At 38.2% G+C, this 24105-nt stretch overlaps 1 protein-coding gene across 5 annotated transcripts in view; it reads left to right on the top strand.

Annotated features, from left to right (window-relative positions):
• The window catches only part of LOC149228496 (actin-related protein 2/3 complex subunit 2A-like), a 460530-nt gene that overhangs the window by 171690 nt on the left and 264735 nt on the right, over positions 1-24105 (top strand). For all 5 annotated transcript variants that reach the window (XM_089378238.1, XM_089378239.1, XM_089378237.1 and 2 more), the window contains exon 4: positions 20552-20721. In XM_089378238.1, coding sequence (XP_089234364.1) covers positions 20552-20721 — 170 coding nt within the window. The remainder of the gene's footprint in view (positions 1-20551; positions 20722-24105) is intronic.

Here is a 24105-nt window from a genome sequence, read left to right as displayed (position 1 = left end):
TGAGGAAAAAAAACCACAAAATCGCTTTTGTAAGTAGTTGTTTTCGCTTGCCACGATTTTTTCCAATCGGATTGCGATTTTTTCACGATTTTTTGAAAATAAAAAAATCACCGAAAAAATCGCAATTATATTGGTGGGGTGAAAAAAGTCACGATTTTTTGAAAAAATCGCGATTAAATCGCAATGTTTGCATCACTGATCAAGACATTAAGAGTTTAAGTAATGGGCAAGAAGACGAGTCCTCCTTGGGTCCACATGATGAAAATAATAATTTTGAGGACACGTATGCTAGGAACGATGAGAATATGAAAAGTGAAATTGAGACCAACCCTACCTTTCTCAAGGATATTACTCCAATGAATCCTCTTTTGAAAACCTTGAGAGAGATGATCCCATTAGGCCCTTGAAAGATGACATTGAAGATTATTTCCACATTGCAAAGGAGAAATGGGAAATTGTTGGTCCTCAATTTGATTGTGCTCCCATTTACGACATTGATAAGGAATATGAGGATGAGATTGGTCCTCCCTTCCCCTCAGGCACTATTTATGAGGACATACCCATTGATACCCTTAGGAAGGAGAATATTCATTTTCCTTTGCATAAAGAGGAGCAGTTGGAAGTGATCAATTTTCCTTTTAAAAGAGACCCGATCTTTAATACTAAGGAAATTGATAAGGCTCCTACTTCTCTTGAGCATGATTCTATGTTCAAATCGCTTGATCCTTTAGATTAGAATTTTAGGGAAGCACAACTCGTTGAATGCAATATTTCTCTCTCCCTTTTTCCGATTGGTCATCATCTTGAGTCTTCGTCAAGTGATTCCCTCACCCCTGGTCATATAATGTCAAGTAGTTGTGGGCCTTTCCCCCCTCTCGAGTATAGTGTCAAGGAAAAACCCTCCATCGATTATACTTTTCCTCCTTGGACACACCCTTAGGGTTTTGATCACTCCATAGTCTCCCCTCTCCAACGTAATCATCATGGGCAACCTACTTGTGTTTCTCCATCTTGTTGGCCTCCCTTTCCCACTAATCATAACCCAATGGAGGCCATGAGCCATGACACAAATAATAAGGACAATGGTGGAAGTGATATGCCAGAGGTGGCCATCCATCAAAAGTTTATTAGCTTAGTTGTTGACATCTCTATACTTTGGTTGCAAGAGAAGATCTTGCAAACTAGATTACATCATTTTCTCACCTCTTCTCACATAATCATCCATGTGTGGGCATCATATTTTCCCACCTCCCGCCCATAACATCCTCCATGTGTTTGGATTTTCATTCGCTTTGGGATTTGCTTCATGAGTAGTCATACTGACAGGCATATGTATATTGATACAATGATATGTTGGTTGCACTGGCTTTATGATTACACTTAGCATTAGCATTATCACATGCATGTTAGGGTATGATGCATTTCATGTTGATTTTTGCATTAGAACTAATGCCATATGATATTTCTCATGATAGATAGATGCATATTTGCATATTTTATTTTCTGTTGATTTTATGGCCTAACATATTAACATTTGTGATCATGAGACGTCGCGAAAGCATACTGCCTCGTGTTGTTCCACCTATTATATGTGCAGGTGATAGGTCTACGGTAACCAAGAGATTGCTAGAGTTCTCATGACCTCTTGTTCGAGTAGCTTCGCTCACTTCTTCGAGAGATCAAGTCCCAGTTGGAGCGAGATGTGTAATATCCCTAGGAGAAAATTTTTCTCCAAGATGGTCCTCAGCTAGTAGCCAACAACCCCTTGCATCCACTAGCTAGCTCATTGTGCCATTTCTCCGCCACCTGAGCCAACCATGTGGTCCCTCGCCCATCTGCCATGATCGTATGTTTGAAGGTGGGCCTCTTGAATTGAAACGTATGCCTCGTCATTTGGAAATTGAGTATTGTATTTTTCTTATCATGGACATTTTTGGGCATGGATTAATGGGGGGATTTGGCAGAAAGAATGGGCTAGGTCTGTGCTCTTGTCTCGTTGACCCCTTTAGGTATTAACCTTGGGTTCTAGTCCCGTGGGATCTCTTTTACTGAGCATTTGGCTCTAGGGATGGTATTTCATGGGAAACCTCGATTTTGGTTGCGTTGTCCGCTCCCTTATCCAGTTATAGTATCCTCTTTCCATTCATTATTACCCCATTCATCATTTCTCTTACCTAGGTCCACATAGGGTTAGCATGCCCCTCCCCTTGCCCACACCTTGGGTCATGGCTTGGAATGAAGCCCGGAGGTTTATGCAACTAAAAGGAAAGATGAAACCATATATGGCCACATTCAACAAGAAAGTGTACCACAAAATGCAAAAAGATGGTCGGGACAAACACATTTAGCACATGGGCAAAAACCAATACATGAGCTCTACCCCATCATCATAGCCATCGCCCCGGTTCCTACAAGTTCTATGAGCCTCCCTCATCATAGAAGTACCCATGATTGCCCGAACCCCTGTTGGGCGATGAACCGCTCCACCTTAAGAGGGGGAATTCATAGCTACATCTTATACATCATGCTCTACCCCTTGAGCTCCGAGTAGTTAATCAAACAAAATCATAAAAAGGAAAAAAGCATAAAAATAAGAGTGGAAAAATAAAGGTTGGGGCACCTCATGTATCACGATTTCTCCCTCTTACACATTATAAACCCAAGTGTGGGCTTCCCTCTTATTAGCTACCCTTGTACCCCAACATGTGACCTAGGTATACCCCTTCTCATTCCCTACTTCATTCTCCGGTGTTTCACATGTCACCACCTTTTTAAGGATGTACCTTAACTATATCATCCCCTTTAAAAGTAGAAACCACCTAATAGGATTATTGGTTAATTCTATTTGGAGTTTAGGAGACATTGGTACATCCCAAAGCCCATTATGGTAGGTCAGGCCATTATGAAGTCCCCACATGTGGTCCATGATTAGGTAAGTTCATTTACTCAATTTCTCTAATGACTTGTTGTACTGGAAGGCTAGGAGACGCATTGGATCTTATGCAGGATTACAGATGGTTTCCATCTTGGGTTTGGTATCCCTATACGAGGTCCTAATCTTCCAGAGGGCTACATAGGCACATGTAGGGTGAGTGTTGAGATCCATGGGCCTCCACAGCAACATATTGCACTCCATGGATCCCCACATCCATTCAGAGATTGCTCGCAATTCACTTATTGGACGAGGAGGATGCACCTGATCTGTCATGCCCAGCTGGTCCCAGATATACATCACACACTTGGCAGATGATCCAGGACTTGCACGATGATGTGGAATCACCTACAACATCATCCTAGCCCTTGTAGGCGATCTACAAGCATCTTCGATTTGTTTGGAGACTCATGAGGACACTTGTGTGCCCCCACACGTCATTTGTATCACCACAAGTTATTACAAGGGGCCAACCCCTTGTCCACTTCTTTTGAGGGTCCTATTCTTCATTGTGGCACCCATGGACCTCATTAGGCCTTTTAGAGGGCCCTGCGACATGCATAGACTATTATTTGACCTCTTGAGAGGCCTACTTTTTCATTTTTGAGCTATTTTGGTTGGCTCATCACCAAAAGTTGAATTATTAGAACATTATTTTATTTTTGGGGCTTATGTAGGCCAACGCTATTCGAACTCCTAAGTTGTGTATAAATACAAGTGGGGTGAGCTCATTTTATCATCATCACTTTGGTTTGGATCACATCTCTCTCTTGAGATTTTCACACCTTTTTTAGAGGATGAATTAGAGCTTTATGGACGTATTTTGACGTGTGGATATTGGTCTATCTTCTCTTGGAGCTTTTCTATTGTCCATTGTGAATTGTTGGATGTACTTTGTTACATGTAAGTACATGATTTTTTGTGTTATTCTTGTTTAATTTTTGTCATATACCTCGGACTGGGATTTTCGTTGTTCTAGTGCTAATTGCTGCATGCATTTACTGCTTAAAATTGTGGAATTTGTCTCTATTATAGCATCTATCAATGTATGGGCCATGTAATGTGAGAAAAATCTCCTAGGGGTAATTCTATCAAAGAAGTTGACCTTGATAAGCCATTCCTCTTGCAAATTGAAGTATCAAAGCTGCAATGTTGCTTCTTCTTGACCTAGAAGGTTGGCGAAGTGATCTCGAGGCCTCCTTGACTGGGAACCAAGAAATCCTACTCATATTCATTATAGAATCTATTCTCCCAAAAATTAAGGCACCGATCTACCAAGGGTGGTCACTAAAACTCATATTCTTTCACCTCCTCCCAGGTCCAGCCAAGTTGGGGTACCTAGGGCATCAATTTACTAACAAGCTAGCCATAAAAAAATTCGATGTCCTAGGGTCTCTTGTGTTGGCCTTTCCTCAAGCTCTCCTCCAGTTTTGAAGCCATTTTGATGGTGGAGTTGGGATAAAATCTAAGCCCTAGCTCCGGAATGAAAACTTGCCTTGTCATCCCCAAGGCTAGTACCTCATAGGGTCAAAACATCTTCAAGTGAAATTTTTCTTTGATCCTTTCCTCCACCATGTCTAAGGTAAGAATATCATTGGTTGCTACATACTTTCCTCATACCCTAGACCGGGTCCACTTAGCCCCATGTGGTCCCTCTCCTTTGAAAAATCATTTTTCAAGAACCATCTGGGATACCAATTCTAAAAAGGATTTTAGGGATTGGGGAACTCCCTCCCAAGTCTTGTCCCATAAACCTAACCCTCAAATCCTCTCTTCCTTTCCCTAGAATACATAATACCTTGCTTAGAAAGCAAGCAAGCTCCATTCTTCAAAATCTTCTAGGAGGAGACCCGGTATATATGGAGTCACAAATGAAGGATAAATCAACAAATGATGGGGGTGACTCTAATAATCCCTTTCTAAGAATAGTTAGAAAGATAAGGCTTGCTTGATTTCTAAGCAAGGTACAGTGTCTTCTAGGGAAAGGAAGGGAGGATTTAAGGGTTAGGTTTATGAGATATGACTTATGAAGGAACTTCCCAATCCCTAAAATCCTTATTGTGATTGGTATCCCGGTTGGTTCTTGAAAAATTGTTTTTTCAAAGGAACAAGACCACATGGGACCAAGTGGACCCGGTCTAGGATAGGAGGAATGAGTATCACAACCAATGACGTTCTTACCCTAGACAAGGTGGGGAAAGGATCAAAGAAAGAATTTTCACTTGAATTCATAGGATTAAATCAAACACTTTCAAGTGAAATTTCTTTCTTTGATCCTTCCCCACCTTGTTGCACTGAGAAGCACATTCTACAGTCCAGTATGACCCGATGTGTAAGTATGTCACGTCCTTAAAAAAATAATAAAAATAATTTTGGCTAATGTTGGCCAAAACATTCGCTTGAATCTTAAATTATATATAACTTGAATTTTTGGATTATATATCACTGTTTAATCTTATTAATGGACTATGATTAACTATTAAAATAAAAATGTATTATTACATAAATCGAATGGATAATAAATTATCTCATGTGTTTAATAGCTCTTTTATCATATACGTGAATTTGAATCGATCATAAATTTACCTTTAACAAAAAAATTTACCACATTAAAGTTCCAAATTAGGTAAAATTTTAAACATCTTTACTCTTTACTAAAGCCAATACCATTTCTTAAATCAAAGGAAAAATGTTAATTCAACACAAAAAATAAAAAATTCTTCTCCAAATTTTTTAATATTTCTTTTAATTAAATATTTGTAAAATGAATCTTTAAAAGGAAAAACCATATATATTAATTTGATGTAGTTTTATTATAAATTTTGTTATCATGCCATGTAAAAAACATCATTAAATCTAATATTGATATTAAAAGATTAATATTAATATTAATATTAAATATAATATTAATATTAATATTACTAAATTTAATAACTTTGGATTAATACAATATTAAATTTAATGTAATATTCAATTTGTTATATATATTAAATCTTTCTCCTAATGATGAACCTCAGTAGGGGTTCAAAACGTATAGGGGTTCAAAACGTGTCGATCCTAAAACGCTAATGTGATTTATCCAGAAGAGTTTTGCTTTAATTATAAATCACACAAGCCTCCATTCTGAGATATATCAATATATCATGAAAATAATTAATTTTAGATATATATGGAGGAAAAAACAAAAGCATAGGGTGATAGAGGAAGTGACAAGGAAGAGATGGACATGAAATGAAGGAGTTGGGAGAGGAGGAATGAAGAGAGAGAGAAAGAGAGGAATGAGAGAGGGAGAGAAGGGTAAGAGAGAGAGAGGGAGACACAAAGATGGAGGGGCGAGAGAGGAGAGAGGGTGGGAGATAGTGACAAAGTTGGAGGGTAGAGTGAGAGATGGGGGGAGAGAGAAGGAGGTAGGAGAGAAAGGGAGAGAGGGGAAGGACTAGAGAGAGGACTTAAGAGGGAGGGACAGAGATATGGAGTTGGAGGGGGAGAGAGAGAGTGAAAAGAAATTCAGGGGGGGGAGAGAGAGAGTGACAAGGGGGGATGGAGAGAGAGTGTGTATGCTTTTGGGTGAGATAGAAAGACAAAGAAGGAGAGATAGAAGGAAAGGAGGAGAGAAGGAGAGAGGGAGAGAGAAAGTGAGTGAGTTGGAGGGCGAAGAGAGAGAGAGAGAGAGAGAGAGAGCGGGAGATAGAGGGAGGTGGGAGAGAAAGGGAGAGAGAGGAAGGAAGAGAGAGAGGAGAGAGGGAGGTAAGAAGAAAGACATAGAGAGAGAAAGGTGGAGAGAGGGAGAGAGGAGAGCAGTGGGGAATAGAGATAAAAGACGGAGAGAGGGAGAGAAGGGGAAGAAATAGGGAGAGGGAGATGAAGAGGGAGGAGAAATAGATAGATATGGAGAAAGAGTGTGTGTGTTTTGGGGGTGATATAGAAAGACAAAGGAGAGGCAGAGGAAGATAGAGATATAGATGGGAGGTGAAGAAAAGGAAGAAGAAAGAGATAGAGAGAGAAAGAGAGGGATGGAGAGATATATAGATATGGAGAAAGAGAGCATGTGTGTTTGGGGGGGTGAGATAGAGAGACAAAGAAGGAGAGATGGAGATATAGATATAGATGGAGGGAGTAGAGAGGGAAGAATATTTCTTGCACTAGATGCATTGATTTCAGTGTAGATGATGATTTTTAATCCTATTTGATTGCTTGCGCTAGATGCATTGATTTTAGTGTAGATGATGATTTCAAATGCTATTTGATTGCTTGCACTAGATGCATTGATTTTCGGTGTAGACGTTGATTTCTAATCCTATTTGATTGCTTATTATAGATGCATTGATTTTAGTGTAAATGGTGTTTTCTAATCCTATTTGATTGCTTGCACTAGATGCATTGATTTCAACGTAGATGTTGATTTCTAATTATATTTGATTGCTTGCACTAGATGCATGGATTTCAGTGTAGACGTTGATTTCTAGGATTATTTGATTGCTTGCATTATATGCATTGATTTCAGTGTAGATGTTGTTTTCAAATTCTAATCCTATTTGATTGCTTGAATTAGATGGATTAGATGTTGTTAATTTTGAGGTTGTAAATTATTAAAAATATTTTTCAAGATTAGGTGAAGGGGGGAGAGAGTGAAGAAGATTTCTTGCACTAGATGCATTTATTTCAGTGTAGATGGTGATTCCTAATCCTATTTGATAACTTGAACATAATGTAATGATTTGATTCTAGATATTGATTTCTAATTATATTTTATTGCTTGCACTAGATGTATTGATTTCAGTATAGATGTTGATTTCTAATCTTATTTGATTGCTTGCACTAGATGCGTTGATTTCATTGTGGATGTGGATTTCTAATCCTATTGGATTGTCTGCATTAGATGCATTGATTTCAGTGTAGATGTTGATATCTAATCTCATTTGATTTCTTGCATTAGATGCATTGATTTCAATGTAGATGTTGTTTTCCAATCCTATTTGATTGCTTGCATTAGATGCATTAGATGTTAATCTTGAGGCTATAGATTATTAAAAAGAAAAAAAATTAAGATATATTTAGTAATGCCAAGAGCAACACTATTAAGAATTAATAGTTGTCAAAAGTTGTGATACCTAGAACTAAAATGAAATAGATGTGCAAAATCAATTCTCCTGCAAAGTGCAACTTAATCCTTGACAAGATCGTCTCCGTTCTTCATTACCAACTAATTACTAATATACAATTACATATATTCAAAATTGCTAATAATTAATTGCGTACAATGTTAGGATATTCCAACACATAGTAAATAGTTAAGTATAACTTGGTCTAGTGTAGAGTTAGGTAAAGTGTGTTTCTTTACTATTTACTTTTGTAACTTACAATCCGATGGTCACGATATGTTCTAGACATAAAGTGATCCGACGGTTCATTCTCTCCTCGGTATTACCGACACTTGATCCATGGCTTAACACCTGATTGGTCCATGATCTCTATTTAAAGAGCATGGAGGGTCATTTGTAGGGTAACCGTTCATGAGAGAAGCTTATGTAAATTTTCATTCTTTTATTAATAAATTGCCTAAAGTGGCCGCGTTGGCTCAGGTCGTGGACTGTTTCCCTCTTTGAGGGTTTTAACCACGTCAAGAATACTGGTGTATTGATCTGTGATTTGTTTGTGAGCAGTGTCCTTTGGTGTTCTGTCTGAGGAATTTACCCTGAAAATTCCTACATGGTATCAGAGCTATTTGAGGGCCACATCCGTTGGTGTTCCAAATCTGATTCCGGTACAACTGCATCTGACTGTCGTTTCCTAGATCTACTGTTTCTGACTGCTTTCGGGACGAGAGGACTGCTCTATTGTGTTAGGAGCATCTGTTCCAATGAGGAACCCCTTTCGTTTCAAGCAAAAAGGTTTCCGGTAGCCCTAGCTACGTCATTTTAAAGATCGGGAGGTATATAGTCTTTATTTGCAGTTCTAACTATTCATCTCTCTGTTTATTTCGGTTTATTTAGCTCTGTTTTTTATTACCGGATCTATACCTTTCATTTCTGCATATGCTCTTTTGCCCCACGACTCTGTGCGATCTGGGCAAATCAGAAACAGAAAGGAAGGATTTTTCTCATGCGTATGCTCTTTTCCACCGCGCCTTAGTTTGATCTCGGAAAATCAGAAACATTGAGGAAAATATTTAGTTTCTGGCTAAAGCTAATTTCAAGCCGTAAGGTTTGTTTTTTTTTGTATGTCCGTGTTGGGTTTTGTGGTTTTTGTTTTGTAGGCAAAAAAGAGTTTTTTCAAGTAAGCACACACACCAAAGCTTCCGTGACTAAAAAAAAAAACCCTTTGTCTTTTCCAAAAATTACTAACCTTTTAAACTAGCTCACTTGGTCCAAAGTTACTTTATGAGAAGAGAGGTCTTGAGTTCAAGTCTTTCTTTTTGTTGAGTTACTTTTTCAAAAAGCACATGTAACTTATGTTTTAAAGTTACTTTATGTAAAAGTATTCTCACCCATTATAAAAAGTGAGTTACTTATAATTCTAAAGTCTCTTTATCTTTTATTTAAGTTACAATTTAGTGGGTGGCTCATAAAGTACCATTGTAAAAGTGACTTTCACTTATTTATAAAAGTGAGTCACAAAATCTTTTTTTAAAGTGAGTTAATTAGATTAAGTTTGGAAAGTGGGGGGGATTTTTTTTACATATAACATTATCATTCATTTCCGCACATTCATGCACTTCGTCAGTGTCTTCAACAACTTTTCTTTAAAAAACTGTAACTTCTTCATCTGGAAGCCATTTTTCTTTGAATTAGCCTAATTTTTCGAGATCTTTCCATTAGAACACTTAGTTTCAGCATCTACAACTCCAGTTTCTATTAAAATGGAGGGTCCATGCCAAGTTATTCTTGACAACACCAACTACTTCCAATGTTGGTCCTATATTGTGGATTTACTTAGAAGTAAAGGTCTTTATAGAATAGCCTCAGGCCAAGAAACCAAAACTCAAGATGAAGATAAGGCAGCCAAATGGGTAAATAGGCAAGATCAAGCACGTGGGTTGATAGGGATGTCTATTTCTCCAGACCTTAGATTCCATATCGCAGAACTTGATACTCCTAATGAAGCAATGAAACAACTCACTGAAGTTTTTGTTGGACACAGATTGTCATTGATGTCAATATGGCAATATTCAAGGAGTAGACAGAGCCAAGAGGAGCACACAGAGTTATCGGAGCCAAGAGGAGGAGACAGAGCCACCAGAGGAGCAAACAACGCAAAGAGCAGACAAAGCCAATGGAGGCATGCAGGTAACAGCTATAAACAACCATCAGAGCAACAGAGGAACAAGCAGAGAGCCATCAGAGCAATAGAGGACGCAAACAGTCATCGGAGGAAGCAGACAGAGCCATTAGAGAAAACCTTATATTTATGCGTTTAACGCAAACAGAGGCGGAAGGCTTATACATATGCATTTACCCATCGGTAGCAAAAACATAGTTATATGGCGTTTAACACTATCAGAGGGCAAATGGAGGCCAAAACACATATATATGGCAAACACACTAACGACGGAGAAGTTTATATATATATCGGCATATATATGTATATCGGCGACAGCGCTAATCGGCGGTTCGGCTATGTGTCACCATCGAAACCTCTGATTTCGATAATGTACGTGGACCCGATGCGGCATTGTGTTATGGTTGAATGCAATATCGCATCCACCCTATTGGGACTCTCACATCGCAATATCCAAAGGGCTGTCCTCCTGCTATGCGCCGATTGCGATGACGCATGCGGACCCGATGCGGCATTGTGTTATGGTTGAATGCTATATTGCATCCGCCCATCGCAACAATACACAAAGGAATTACACTCTCTCGAACGCTGATTGTGATGTAAGTCACGACCCAATGGTCCGATTGCAACATGGTTCAATGTAATATCGCATCCGCTGTGTCGCTAGTCTCGAAGGGATGTTAAATCCTCTAATTGCGATGGAGCTATGGACCTGATATAGGAATAGAAGTGGGTAAACTAAATTTGAAATCCGCCATTAGTGTTTTCCGCCTGTTTTTCATATATTTTCCTGTGTAACCATGTTTTTGCTTGCGGGGTGGTTTTAAGCCGAAAGGCTTACTATGGTTGTGTCCGATGGTTTTAGAAGGCTGAACGTCAGGTAAATGGGGTGATTCATGGTGAAATCGATTGCGATTGGACGTGGCTATCCGTTAAATGAAGCTGAACTTTGTGCATGACCACAATCATTATGAAAGGAGCGTTGTTACAGTCGTAACCAATAAGATGTGTTCTCCGTGGATTAGTTTGCACTCTCTTATGAATTAACATGTCCTGTAAGCACGATGAGACAGAGGAAGCTACAACGATAAACAAGTCAGTGGTGAGGAAGCTAAAGCAGGCGAGAAGGAAGCCAAAGAGCTAGCGAGTAAGCGGAAACGAATGGATAAAGGCATGAGAATGTATAAAACAGTAAAAACAGAGAACTATTGGTGTTGTTGTTGTGGTGAAGAACCAAAGCATGAGGCAGCAGAAGCAGCAGAGGCAGAAGAGGCAGCGGAGGCTGTAGAAGCAGTAGAGGCAGGAGAGTAGGAGTGAGAGAACCTCAGCTGAATAGAGTGTAGCAGCATACCAGTTTATACCAAGGTTGGGTTGGAGCCTTAGAACTAAACAGGACTAAAGTCATTAGGGGTAGGTGCTCCTAAGTGAAGAACCACTGCAAAACAGAGTTGGTGCTCTGGAGGTTGGAGCCTCACTGAAGTCCAAGTTGGAGCTTGGCAACTATTCACAATCAGATATATACTTATATTGTATTTATTTCATTGCACTCTCTTGAGTTTTAATAAAAGCATTAATTCCAGTTGTTGATTTGTGTTCTGTGTATACATATACATATCTATATATGCTTTTTGCAATCACTAGAACAATTAAAAAATAAAAAATACTGATTCACCCCCCCTCTCAGTGTTTCCAACAGTTTTTGGAATTAAAAATGAAATTAGAGCCCATCAACTCGAAAACGAGTTGCTTACATTGGACTACAATAATTTTTCTTCCATTGAAGATTTTTTGTCCAAGTTCAAGACCCTTAGACTTCTCTTGGAAGGTGTTAAGGTTAAGAAAGAAGATGGTAGCCTTATCTATTCCATTCTTACTAAGTTGAGACAAACCTACTCTGTGTTTGTTTCCACCTTCCATTCTACTAGAGAAACCTTTATTTCTCAAGGACAAGACTACAAGTCCCCCTCTTTTGATGCCTTTTGTGATTCTTTAATAAGAGAACAAGAAAAGCTCTTATATCTTGGTCTTCTTAATCTTGGAAACTCTTCTAAGAAATCCTTAGCCGCCCAGCAGTAACTAAATTCAAAGAATCCTAAGAAGCAGTATCCTAAAAAGAATGGTCCTAAACCAAACAAGGGTTCGAAGCAATTTTAGTCTCAAAATGAAAAATCATTTCAACAAAATGATAAGGCAAATAAAAACAAAGGGAAAAAGACTGATAGACATTACCACTTTTGTAAGCGAGATGGCCACTTAGAATCCACATGCTTTAAGAAGAGGAAAGCTTTGGCAACAACAATGAAGAAGCATAACATCTATTTGGAGCACTCTTCAACTTCAACTTCACCTTCAAGAATAACACTTTGAGCATGTGGTTGTCAAGCATCTCAGTCTGGTTATGCACTAAATGTATCTTCTTCTTCTCATTCTCATGAGTGGCTCATTGATTCTGGAGCTTCTTATCACATGGCCAAAAACAAAGCCATGTTTTCTTCTTTAAATGATTGTAACACCAAAAATATATATGTTGGTGATGATAGATCTCTTAGTGTTGTAGGGATTGGAACTATTCATCTAGACAATGGTTAATTTAATGATGTATTATGTGTTCCAACCTTACCCTGCAACCTTCTATCTGTATATCAGATAACTCATTCAGGTGAAGGTAAAGTCATTGAATTTTCACCTCACGATGTTGTAATTAAGGACCTAAGAGATCCTAGACAGATTTTAGCTACTGGCATTGCTGATGATTCTACAAGGTTGTATAAGTTTAACAACTTTGGGTCATCAAATCTTCCCTCGGTATTTGTTGCTCATAATGATGAAGTGAGCAAACTTTGGCATGAGCGGTTTGGTCACTTCAACTATCTCTCCCTTCAGAATCTATGTAAAGAAAATATGATGACAGGTCTTCCAATGGTATCTTGCAGAGATGGTGTTTGTTCCGGATGTGTACTCGGAAAACATCATCGAGATAGTTTTGAAAAATGTGCCTCTTAGCACGCCTCAGCCCCTTTACAACTTGTGCATAGTGATTTATGTGGTCCACTTCCAGTTGTTTCATTCTCTGGCTACAAGTATTTCTTAACTTTCATTGATGATTTCTCCAGACGCACTTGGTTATACTTCTTAAGACTCAAGAGTGAAGTATTTAACATGTTCTTGGCCTTTAAGGCCTTTGTTGAAAAACAATCTGGACATCAAATTCTTAAGCTAAGATCTGATAATGGCAGAGAATATGTTAACAACAAATTCATTAAGTTTTGCACTGAGAATGGAATTCAAATGCAACATACTGTTCCATATACTCCACAACAAAATGGTGTAACTGAAAGGAAGAATCACACCTTAAAGGAAATGGCTAATTGTATGCTTCAATCTAAAGGACTTAGTCTTAATTTTTGGGCAAAAGCAATTAACTGTGCAAATTACATAGTAAATCACACTCCTATTAAGGTTTTAAAGAATATCACTCCAGAAGAGGCATGGAGCTCAATTAAACCAGATGTAAGCCACTTTCGTGTCTTGGGAAGTGAAGCATGGGCCCATATTCCAGATGAGAAACATAAAGCTTTAGAACCTAAGTGTGAAAAATGTATTTTTGTTGGATATTCTGAAGATGTCAAAGGATATAGACTTATTCCACTTAAGTCCAAAAATGTTATCATTAGAAGAGATGTAAAGTTTGCTGAAAATATATCAGCCTACGAGCCTAGTTCAGCGGATGTGCCACCTCTCTCTATCCCTTCTACTTCTGAAAATATTTCTTCTTCAGATGATGATAGCAAGGATGACAATCCTCCCCTACCTTCTCAGGATCCTCCTTTAGCTCCTCAACTTCCAAAATGGGTCTGTGCTACTCGGGATGCAACAGGTGCTCTTGCTGGTGATCCTACAGATCAGCGACGTACATGTTCTCAGTTCGATAGAGCCTCTTCTTTACTGGCTCAAGCTTCAGCGAATTATGATTTTGACACCTTTGCAGAAGCTTCAGGCCATCCAAATTGGGACGCAACTATGAATGAAGAATATCGTTCATTATTGGCAAATGATACATGGGATCTTGTTCCTCTTCCAAAGGGACGAAAACTTGTTAGATGCAAATGGGTTTACAAAAACAAGTATGGACCAGATGGAAAAGTTGATAAACATAAAGCTCGTCTAATTGCTAAGGGTCTTTCACAAGTTGAAGGCATTGACTATGCTGAAACCTTCTCCCCTGTTGGAAAATGAACTCTATCTGCCTTGTTCTTTCCCTTGCTGCCTCTTTCAAATGGGAAGTCCATCAAATGGATGTTAAATTTGTCTTCTTGCATGGGGACTTGCATGAAGAAATCTATATGGAACAACCTACTGGCTTTATACAAACAGACTCCAGCCTTGTATGTCGGCTTAAGAAATCCCTTTATGGTCTCAAGCAAGCCCCTCGGGCATGCTATGCCAAAATGGATAACTTTCTTTTAGAAACTAGATTTTCTAGGTGTCATTCTGACAATACTGTCTACACCAAGAAAGTGGGCAAGTCTCTTATCATTCTTGTTCTTTATGTTGATGACCTTATCCTTACTGGTAGTGATCCCAACCTTATAAACCATGTGAAGTCCAGCCTTAAAAAGAAGTTTGAAATGACAGACTTAGGACACTTGCATTATTTTCTTGGTCTTCAAGTCTTGCAATCCAAGGAAGGTATTTCCCTTTCCCAATCCAAGTAGGCCTGTGATCTTCTACGCCATTTTCACATGGAAGACTATAAGCCAACCCCTTCTCCCTTTAAGTCTGGAGCCAAACTTTCAGTCACTTGTACTTCCCCTGAAGTTGATGCTACCTTATACCGTCAACTTGTAGGAAAACTTTTGTATCTGACCCATACTCATCCTGACCTCTCCTTTGCTCTTAGCCTTATTGCTCGATTTATGCAAAACCCACATGAAAGTCATTGGAAAGAAGCTAAAAGAATACTTCATTATGTTCGAGGTACAATTCATTTTGGGATTCATTACAGTGCAGAAGCATCTCCTCTATTGGTTGGTTTCACTGATTTCGATTGCGTTGGTGACCTTGATGATCGAAAGTCTATTGCAGGTTATGTGTTCACTCGTGGTTCAGGACCTATTACATGGGCTTGCAAGAAACAAAGTGCCATTTCTCTTTCTTCAGCAGAAGCAGAGTATCATGGTGCCGTAGAAGCTAGTAAGGAAGCCCTGTGGCTTCGCCAGATTCTGTCAGAGTTTGGCTTTCAGTAGCAGCATCCGACTACACTTTGGTGTGATAATCAAAGTGCCTTCAACTATGCAAAGATCTAGTCCAACATTAGCGCAACAAACACATTGAACTGCACATGCACTTCATCAGAAATCTCATTCATGACCATGTTCTTGAAGTGCAATATTGTTCAACAGATGATCAAGTTGCAGACATCTTTACAAAGGCTCTCAGAAAGGCGAAGTTTACTAAACTTCAATTTATGGTTGGAGTTCAGGAAGTTGTCACTAAGGGGGGATAGGCTCTAATGCCTCCTTCTTTCTCCTGTTGTGTCATATTTGTACATCCTTCAATCCTATCCCAAGTTGTTCTTAAGTGGGGATGTTAGGATATTCCGACACGTAGGAAATAGTTAAGTATAACTTGGTCTAGTGTAGAGTTAGGTAAAGTGTGTTTCTTTACTATGTACTTTTGTAACTTACAATCTGATGGTCACGATATGTTCTAGACATGAAGTGATGCGACGGTTCATTCTCTCCTCGGTATTACCGACACTTGATCCGTGGCTTAACACCCGATTGGTCCATGATCTCTATTTAAAGAGCATGGAGGGTCATTTGTAGGGTAACCATTCATGAGAGAACCTTATGTAAGTTTTCATTCTTTTATTAATAAATTGCCTGAAGTGGCCGCGTTGGCTCAGGCCGTGGACTGTTTCCCTCTTTGAGTGTAATGACTGTCCTAAGTTAAAGAAGTTCTTACCGAAACTGTGAAGATTAATGAAGCTGTGAAACTGTATTAATGTATTAATCTATTTGATGGAGTACTTACCTGATCTGCTACGGCGGTTGCACTGATCTGCTGCAGAACTTCTCTCGTTACCGAATGAACAAACCACCCAGCCGAACCGAGTATACCTGGATACTCAATCCAGTATGCCTCTCAACCGAAGCATACCGTTCCCCCGTGCCCAGAGACTTCAAAACAAGTAAGGCTCAATAGTTCTGAATTACAAGCAGTATGGATAAATTCCTCTCCTTCTTCCTTCAACAGCACCCTGTTCAGTTTTCCCACTCACACCTAATTACCACTTTCCCCATCCACAGGTCTCCCCCCTGAGACATAGAACACCCCCCTTTTATAGCAGAGGTTCCTCCCTCTCTATGCATCAGTCCACCGCTTTTATGAAAGGATAAGATTTTGTAAGCGGTCACCGCTTTGTCAAGATATTTGCCTTTAATAGAATCAGATTTGATATTTGCCTTTAATAGAATCAGATTTGATATTTGCCTTTAATAGAATCAAATTTTCACAACATCGGATGGTGTCACTTTAATTTATGACAGATGGTACTTTAATTTAAATAGTATAAAACCATGATGTTTTAAATATTACATATTATTTTATGTCTTATAAAATATCCAGTTAAATCATAAGGTTTTATGGGTTGAGTTTTATTAGTACACCTTTGATAATTAATTCAGTTATCTTATAGACATTCTCCATGAATAGTCGATATATAGTCGATGTATATATATATATATATATATATATATATATATATATATACTTATACTAGTGCATTGTATATGATGCATGCATATGTAGCTATCACATGCATGCCTCACATGCATGCTAATATTGCTATGTTGTTCGGGTTTTGAGATGGGTTGTTACATTGAGGGTTTTAACCACGTCAAGAATACTGGTGTATTGATCTGTGATCTGTTTGTGAGCGGTGTCCTTTGGTGTTCTGTCTCAGGAACTTACCCTGAAAATTCCTACATACAACAATGTATTCAAAATATTTATAGGAGGAAAAGATATATTTATAAACATTCAAAAAAAATCAAAATATGCTTGAGAGAGATGTGATAATTGTTTGGATGTAAATATTTTATTAATCTGGCCACTCATTAAAAAAATAAAAAGTATATTATTTCTTGACTCTGTAAAATAAATTACAAAAAAAAATCATCAAAATATTCTTGAAGGAAATAAATTATTTCAACATTGGCAAAGAACCAAATTATTTCAAGAGTAATCTTGATGCAGTAAATTATTAAAACTACTCATCAAGATATATTTAGTAATACCTAGAGGGACACTATTAAGAATTAATTAGTTGTCAGAAGTTGTGATACCTAAAATTAAATGAAATAGATGTGTAGTATCAATCCTCTTGCAAAATATTGAAAAGATTGTCTCTCTTCTTCATCACTAACTAATTATTAATAGACAATTACATACACATATAAAAATATAACACAACAATTGTTATATTCACAAACACTGGCATCCAAATCCAAACAGGTAAACACAAAACCACTCAAAGCATCCAAACACAAATGTACAAACCGTTCAAGGCAGGCAACACAAACTAAATTAGAGAAGAGAATGATATGGTCATGCCAAGCAAAGAAAACATAATGTGAATTTTGAAGTTAATCTCAAACACATATATAATAATGATAATCTAAACATGTGACATTGTTGCCCTCAACTGGAACCAGCTTAGATCCATATAACAATGGAGCTATCATGCGCCGAGAGGAATCAAATCCCTCAAGGTGCAAACCTTTCCTCAAGTTCTACACTCTAAAAAGCAAGTTTGCACATCGAGGAATTTGATCCCTCTCGGCGCATGATAGATCTAGTGTTAGATGGATCTAAGCTAGTATAGGGTAAGAACATCATTGGTTGCCATACTCATCCCTCCTATCCTAGACTAGGTCCACTTGGTCCCGTGTGGTCCCATTCCTTTGAAAAGACAATTCTTCAGGAACCATCCAAGATACCAATTACAATAAGGATTTTAGGGATTTGGGAAGTTCTTTCATAAGTCATATCTCATAAACCTAACCCTTAAATCCTTCCTTCCTTTCCCTAGAAAACATTGTACCTTGCTTAGAAAGAAGCAAGCCTTATCTTTCTAACTCTTCTAGGAAAGGGATTATTAGGGTCACCCCCATCATTTGTTGATTTATCCTTCATTTGCGACTCCATATATACCAGGTCTCCTCCCATTGGTGAAAGTCCGTAACTATTAGGGAGCCTTAGCTGAGGTGACAGTGGGCTAAGTCTCCATTTGTTGCCCTTAGTCTAGTGTTTGCCCCGTTAGGTCCCCTCCTAGTTTGAGCAGTAACAGACATAATTAGACATTAATAAATATCACATTTTATTTCTAGTTTACGCTATCATAAAATATGTGTTTTGTTTCATTTGTAGATGTAGGTTTTTGCAAGACAACACTTATTCTAGTTCATTCTGACATAGTAATGTGAGAATTAGGCTGGAGATGCTTCATATGTTCATTCACATCATTCTCAATATCAATATACTTACATGTCTCATTAACAGGATTTTCTCATATGCACATCAATGCATTTTCCTTCTTTGATTCTATAATATTCCTAGTGGAAACATTAAGTGTTAACAGAAGCAAAATATGGACATGCAACCAAAAATTTCAATACACATGCAAAATATCATATTACACCAGAAATTGCACCAAAATATTGAGCCATTTTATTAATCTGAGCAGAAAGGAGTACAAATAGATAGGAATAGAGGAACCTGGGCTTGCTATAGCAAGCATGGCAAAACACAGGTGATAATAATGATGCCCAAGTGTTGGAAAAACCCCTCTCCAAATTCTGCGCTAACCCAATGATTTTATGTTGCTGCTGCTAGATAGGTAGTGGGAAATCTGCCCTCAAATATGCTCAGAAATTTCTGAAACTTTAGTTGATGCACTTTCTCAACAAAGCCAATGAAACCTAGAAAGCGTTTGGGCTCCTTCCTACCAACCCTAGGACCCCTCAAAAAGTGTGAGTTTCTCCTTCAACCAGAAATTCACACCAACTGGAGATATCACTGCGAAATGAGCTCCCAACTCCCAAAATTCTCCTCCGGAATTCCACCAAACCCAACACCAATTTCCCTGCCACAACACAACAGCTCAACTCTCCAAATGCCTGCGCAGGTCCAGCCAGTCACCCTCTGCGCAATCCCTGAAGAAGGAAAATTCCTCCTCATAATTAACCTCAAAATTAGCCCTGCAAATCTTCTCAAGTCTCCGGCAAAATCCCTGAACAAAGCCCCTCTAAATCTTCGGAAACCAACAAGCACTGTAGCTGCTCCAATTAATTCGTCCTCCCTCAACTGTGCCCACTCAACATGCAGACAGGTTAAATGCCCCTGAAATCAGCTCCAAAGCAACTCCAAGTTGTAGCAAGATTTCTCCTAGGGTGACACTCAAGGTTCACCGATGAAGAGTTGGAAATTCCCGCCTGGAAATTCCCTTGTGCTAAACAACACTCATTGACTTGGCTTAGCAGCTCAAGCAAACAAAGGTTAAGTTTTCAAATTGGCAAAAGACCCCAAAATGAAGCTCCCCTCTTCTATTTACCCTTGCTGCCCTTCTCTCTCCATGTGTGCCTTCCCATTCAACCTCCCTCTCTTCTCTCTTCCCTCCACATCGACTTTTCCTCAAGGGAGTTTGAATTTCTCCTTTGAGGTGGCCCCCACGTTCCACCATCCAAATAATTTCTCCTTCTTTCTAATGTTTTGTAGTTTCCCTTCTCACAACATTTAATTTGATGTCTTTCATGCACTTTTCATAAGTTTTATTGCCAAAAATGGTCCACCCCCAAAATTGCAAAAATTTGGAACTCACTTAGCAGAATTTAATTAGAGGGAATATTACATATTCCTTATGATTACTTTTATCTCTTTGGATAGTATGTCTTGGATCTGATAAATTGAGATTATACAGAAGTGTTTTTATTAATATGTCAAATTCTTGACTTCCTAATCGAACTTCGAAATCAAATGTGAATATTCTAGTGTAGAACTTGACTAATGGGAATTTTGTCAATGCGTAATGGTTGTTTCTTGAGAATGTTATTTTCATAATTAATATAATGTTATTATATGCATAATCCAATCTAAAATAAAGTAATATATGTAAATGTGATACGAATAAACTCAGTGTGATATACCTATAGTGGGGAAACCATTCTATATGCAAGCAAAAAGTGGAAAGCATGTCTTTTGTCTTGTATATTCAATGACTAGAAACTGTATATCTATATATGGTAGTTTTCCTTGACATATTTTCTCGTGTTTACACAGAGACTCAAATACAATTGATCAGAAAGATAGCATCTTTGCGAGCAGTTGTTTTAGGTGCACCTATGAGGGAAATTTTGAAGAACCTTACTTCCAAAGTAATTGTTCCCAATGGAAATCAAGTTATTTCACTTATGCAACGGCCAAAGGAGAATTTGTTTCTTATTCCTTTGGTAAGTTTGCAATATATGAACTACAACAAGTTTTTAAATATTTTCCCTCTTTTTTAGTTCTGTTTATTTAGGCAGGAATCCTATAAGAAACTAAAGAACTAACGAGGTGTGATTCTAGTTCCTATTGGACTTATTCCAAATTTGCATTATATTTGTATCTTATATCTCACCTACCTCATTTTAGAATGTTCTATAGGTGACAGCTGAAGATGATTACTCGCTAAAATTTATGTTTTGTGCTTGTGCATCTCAGTGGAGCCTTGGTAAAAAATGATCACTCTCCACAACTTTTGGTATTTGTGTATGTATATATGTATATAGTCGTAGACCTAAGGATTATTTCAATCAGTAGACATATGGCCAACAGGAAGGTCATAGGTCCGTTATCATGCAAATCTACACTGGCAGACCTGTCTAATAATTATAGACAATCAAGTCTCTCACTGTTGGAAGCCTCTCCATCCAGATTGGTGCTTTCCAATCTTAAGGGGTGTCCATAGGGTTTGTATGCTGTTATCAAAATAAGATTTCTATGTAAATTTCCAATTTATTATCACATAACAAAACTTATGCTTGAGTTGCCAATATGCAAATGCAAATGAAAATGAGAACTTAGGAAAAAAATAAGAGTGGTTGAGATCATATCCCAAAGATAGTTGTAACAACAAATTAAAAAAAAGGAGTAAAGTGAATGTGCACCTTAGGTGCAGAAAATTCAAAATAAGTGAACTATAAGCTACCATAACACTAAAAAACAATTTATCTAATGACAACCAATAGATTCAAGGAGCTAGAACAAAGCATAATTCGACCAAATCACATGTTACACAAGAGACTGATTGCATGATAGTGAATTATGGGTGATAGGCTTCCATCAATCTCCTTGATTGCAGTGGAGGTAGTGATCTAAGATCCAGGGGAAAGAGGAACAAGTCATCTGCTGTTGCAATCTACTCTGAAAGAATACTGTCTGATCCCCAAATTGTCTTTCCACTTTGTATAGAAAGAACTATCATCTCCTCTAACCAAGTTACCATTACAGCTGAGAGAAAAAGGAAAAAAGCTCATAAAATCCCGAAGGCTTTGCATGAAGGCTAAATCCCAAGGAAAAAACTACCAAAAACGGTCACTATTAGCTTGATTTTAATCTTATTGTATTTTAAGGGAAATATGACTGCATGAAGAGAAAATTTCCTGAGTTTTTTCCACAGATTCTTGCTATTTTACCACTAGTAATGTTAGAACAAATGCTGTAGTTCCTCCTCCCAGTGTTCATCTGATGTGACTGCTGTTGTTTCCTCTTCAACTGATTTTGAATATTCCACTTTTCAAGCTGCAATAATGTTGTATATCACATCAACTCTCTCTTTTTGCTGGCTGCTTTTATGGAGACTGTTCTCATGGATTCTCCCTAGAGGAAAAGTCCTAAGCTCACCAAAGGCAAAACCTGAAGATATTATCAGGACAACTACCCACTATCACCTCAACAGCCTTGCACCTTACTTCTAGGTCTCAGAAGATGGTTTCCTACCCAAGGAAGGATTCCCTAGACTAAATTCTAAGTATATGTAATGTTCCTTTCTGAGAAGGAAATAATTAAGTGACTATTTGATTAATTAAGAAATAAACCTTATAAAGTCACTTTATGTAATGTCCCTTTTTCCGCAAGTGGGGAATGATGAACACAGCCTAGTCAATTCCCATGGGCTACAAATTAGATTTAATGGAGAAATACTAGGGAATAATTAATTAAGTGACCATAGAAATAGAATTTCATAAAAGTCACTTTAGTAAATGGAGAAAAGGTGACCCATGGAATTCTAATGACTCACAGTATTGATCCATGGTACTCTGATGGTCACCTCAATAAAAGAAATGGAGGAGCTCATTCATAGGTATGATTGGATATTTGATGAATTGTTTTTCTTGGGCTCTTGGAGTTTTACATGAGGGTTTGTAACCCTAAGTGTAGATCTTCTTTGGGGGTAAAACTATCCTCCCTAGGGATCAAAACTAGTTTCGGTGTTGCAAGATACACCTTAGCTAGTTATTTGGAGGGATCAATCAGACTTCTCATTGGCGCTTAATTAGCAACAATTGTGGATTAGGAGCCGTCCAGGTTTCTCCCTTGAACTGAATTGGTGAATTTCATTTAGTTGATTTACTGAGGATTTTGTGAGTATATGGCAACATCATTCTATGACAGGGGGTAGTTGAATAAGGGTATCTGCAGCTATAGCGGAAGCTGTGATGCCCTTTTCCAATCCATAGCAACGGGGAGTCCGACTTCATAACCTACCATGATATCCATAGGTTATAGTGAATAAAAAGTGGGTTAGCTAGGTAATTATTATATATTAATTTAATAATAAAATAAAATGTGGTCAGTGACTTTAAAAAATAGAGTGAGCCATGATATTGATAGACACCGATGGTATTTGGAGGAGGAAAAAAGTTATAAAAGAAAGAGGACACTTGAGGAAAAGGGTGTGAGATTTGATTTGTGCATTTACTTGGAGCTCAAGCAACTTTTTAAGCAAGGGGAAACCCTTGTGTAGCGCCCAACTTCAGTGTTGAAACTATACATTCTAGCTGGTGGTGATTTGCTTCAGTGGTGGGATATCCACCCTAGCTAGCCTAGGAAATTCTCATCTTTAGAAGAAGCCCTGATTGCTTATTTACGGAGGCCAAATTATCATCTTCAGAAGGAGGCCAAATTGTTAAAGTAGGGAGGCCAAATTTCACCCATGAGAGGAGGCCAAATAGATATCTTCAAGTGTAGTCGAATTATCAATTCCAGAGGGTCAAATTTGCTACATTTCCGAAGGAGGCCAAGTTGTTATTTCAGATGAAGCTGAGTTACTATTTCTAGAGGAAGATGAATCGATATATTCAAAGGTCCAAATTGCTATTTCTCAAGGAGGCCAAATTGTTGTGTTCAGTGTTAATTTGGCAGCTCGGGGACAAATTCCCTCCGTTGGACAACCTTCCTCATCCAAAGAAGACCCTCTTTGCCCTTGGAAGAATTGAATCTAGTAAAGGAAAAATATATTTTTAACGTGAAAACCCACATGTGCACAAAAGTACAGGTCATCTTTAAAGACAAATAGTGTAGTATTCCTAGGGAATTTTTACAGTAAATAACAAAGCATGCATAGACATAAAAAACCCATAAAACAGTAAGCACATAATCTATCACGTCCCTTCTCAAACACATTTGTAACAGGGTGCTGCTACACAATTTTGCACAATTTTGGCTAAGGAAGATAACCCATCACTTTCGACTTAGGGAATTAGGAGGCAAATTCGACTTAATTTGGTTGCTAGTGGAATGTGGGGGCCGCCCACATGGGAATTTGAATTGGCCCATTTGAATAGCTTGGA

This window comes from Pinus tabuliformis, chromosome J (genome assembly GCF_031772625.1).
Source record: "Pinus tabuliformis cultivar Carrire ecotype Pingquan chromosome J, CPIR1, whole genome shotgun sequence".
Taxonomy (NCBI): domain Eukaryota; kingdom Viridiplantae; phylum Streptophyta; class Pinopsida; order Pinales; family Pinaceae; genus Pinus; species Pinus tabuliformis.
This window is presented reverse-complemented; position numbering and strand designations above follow the sequence as displayed.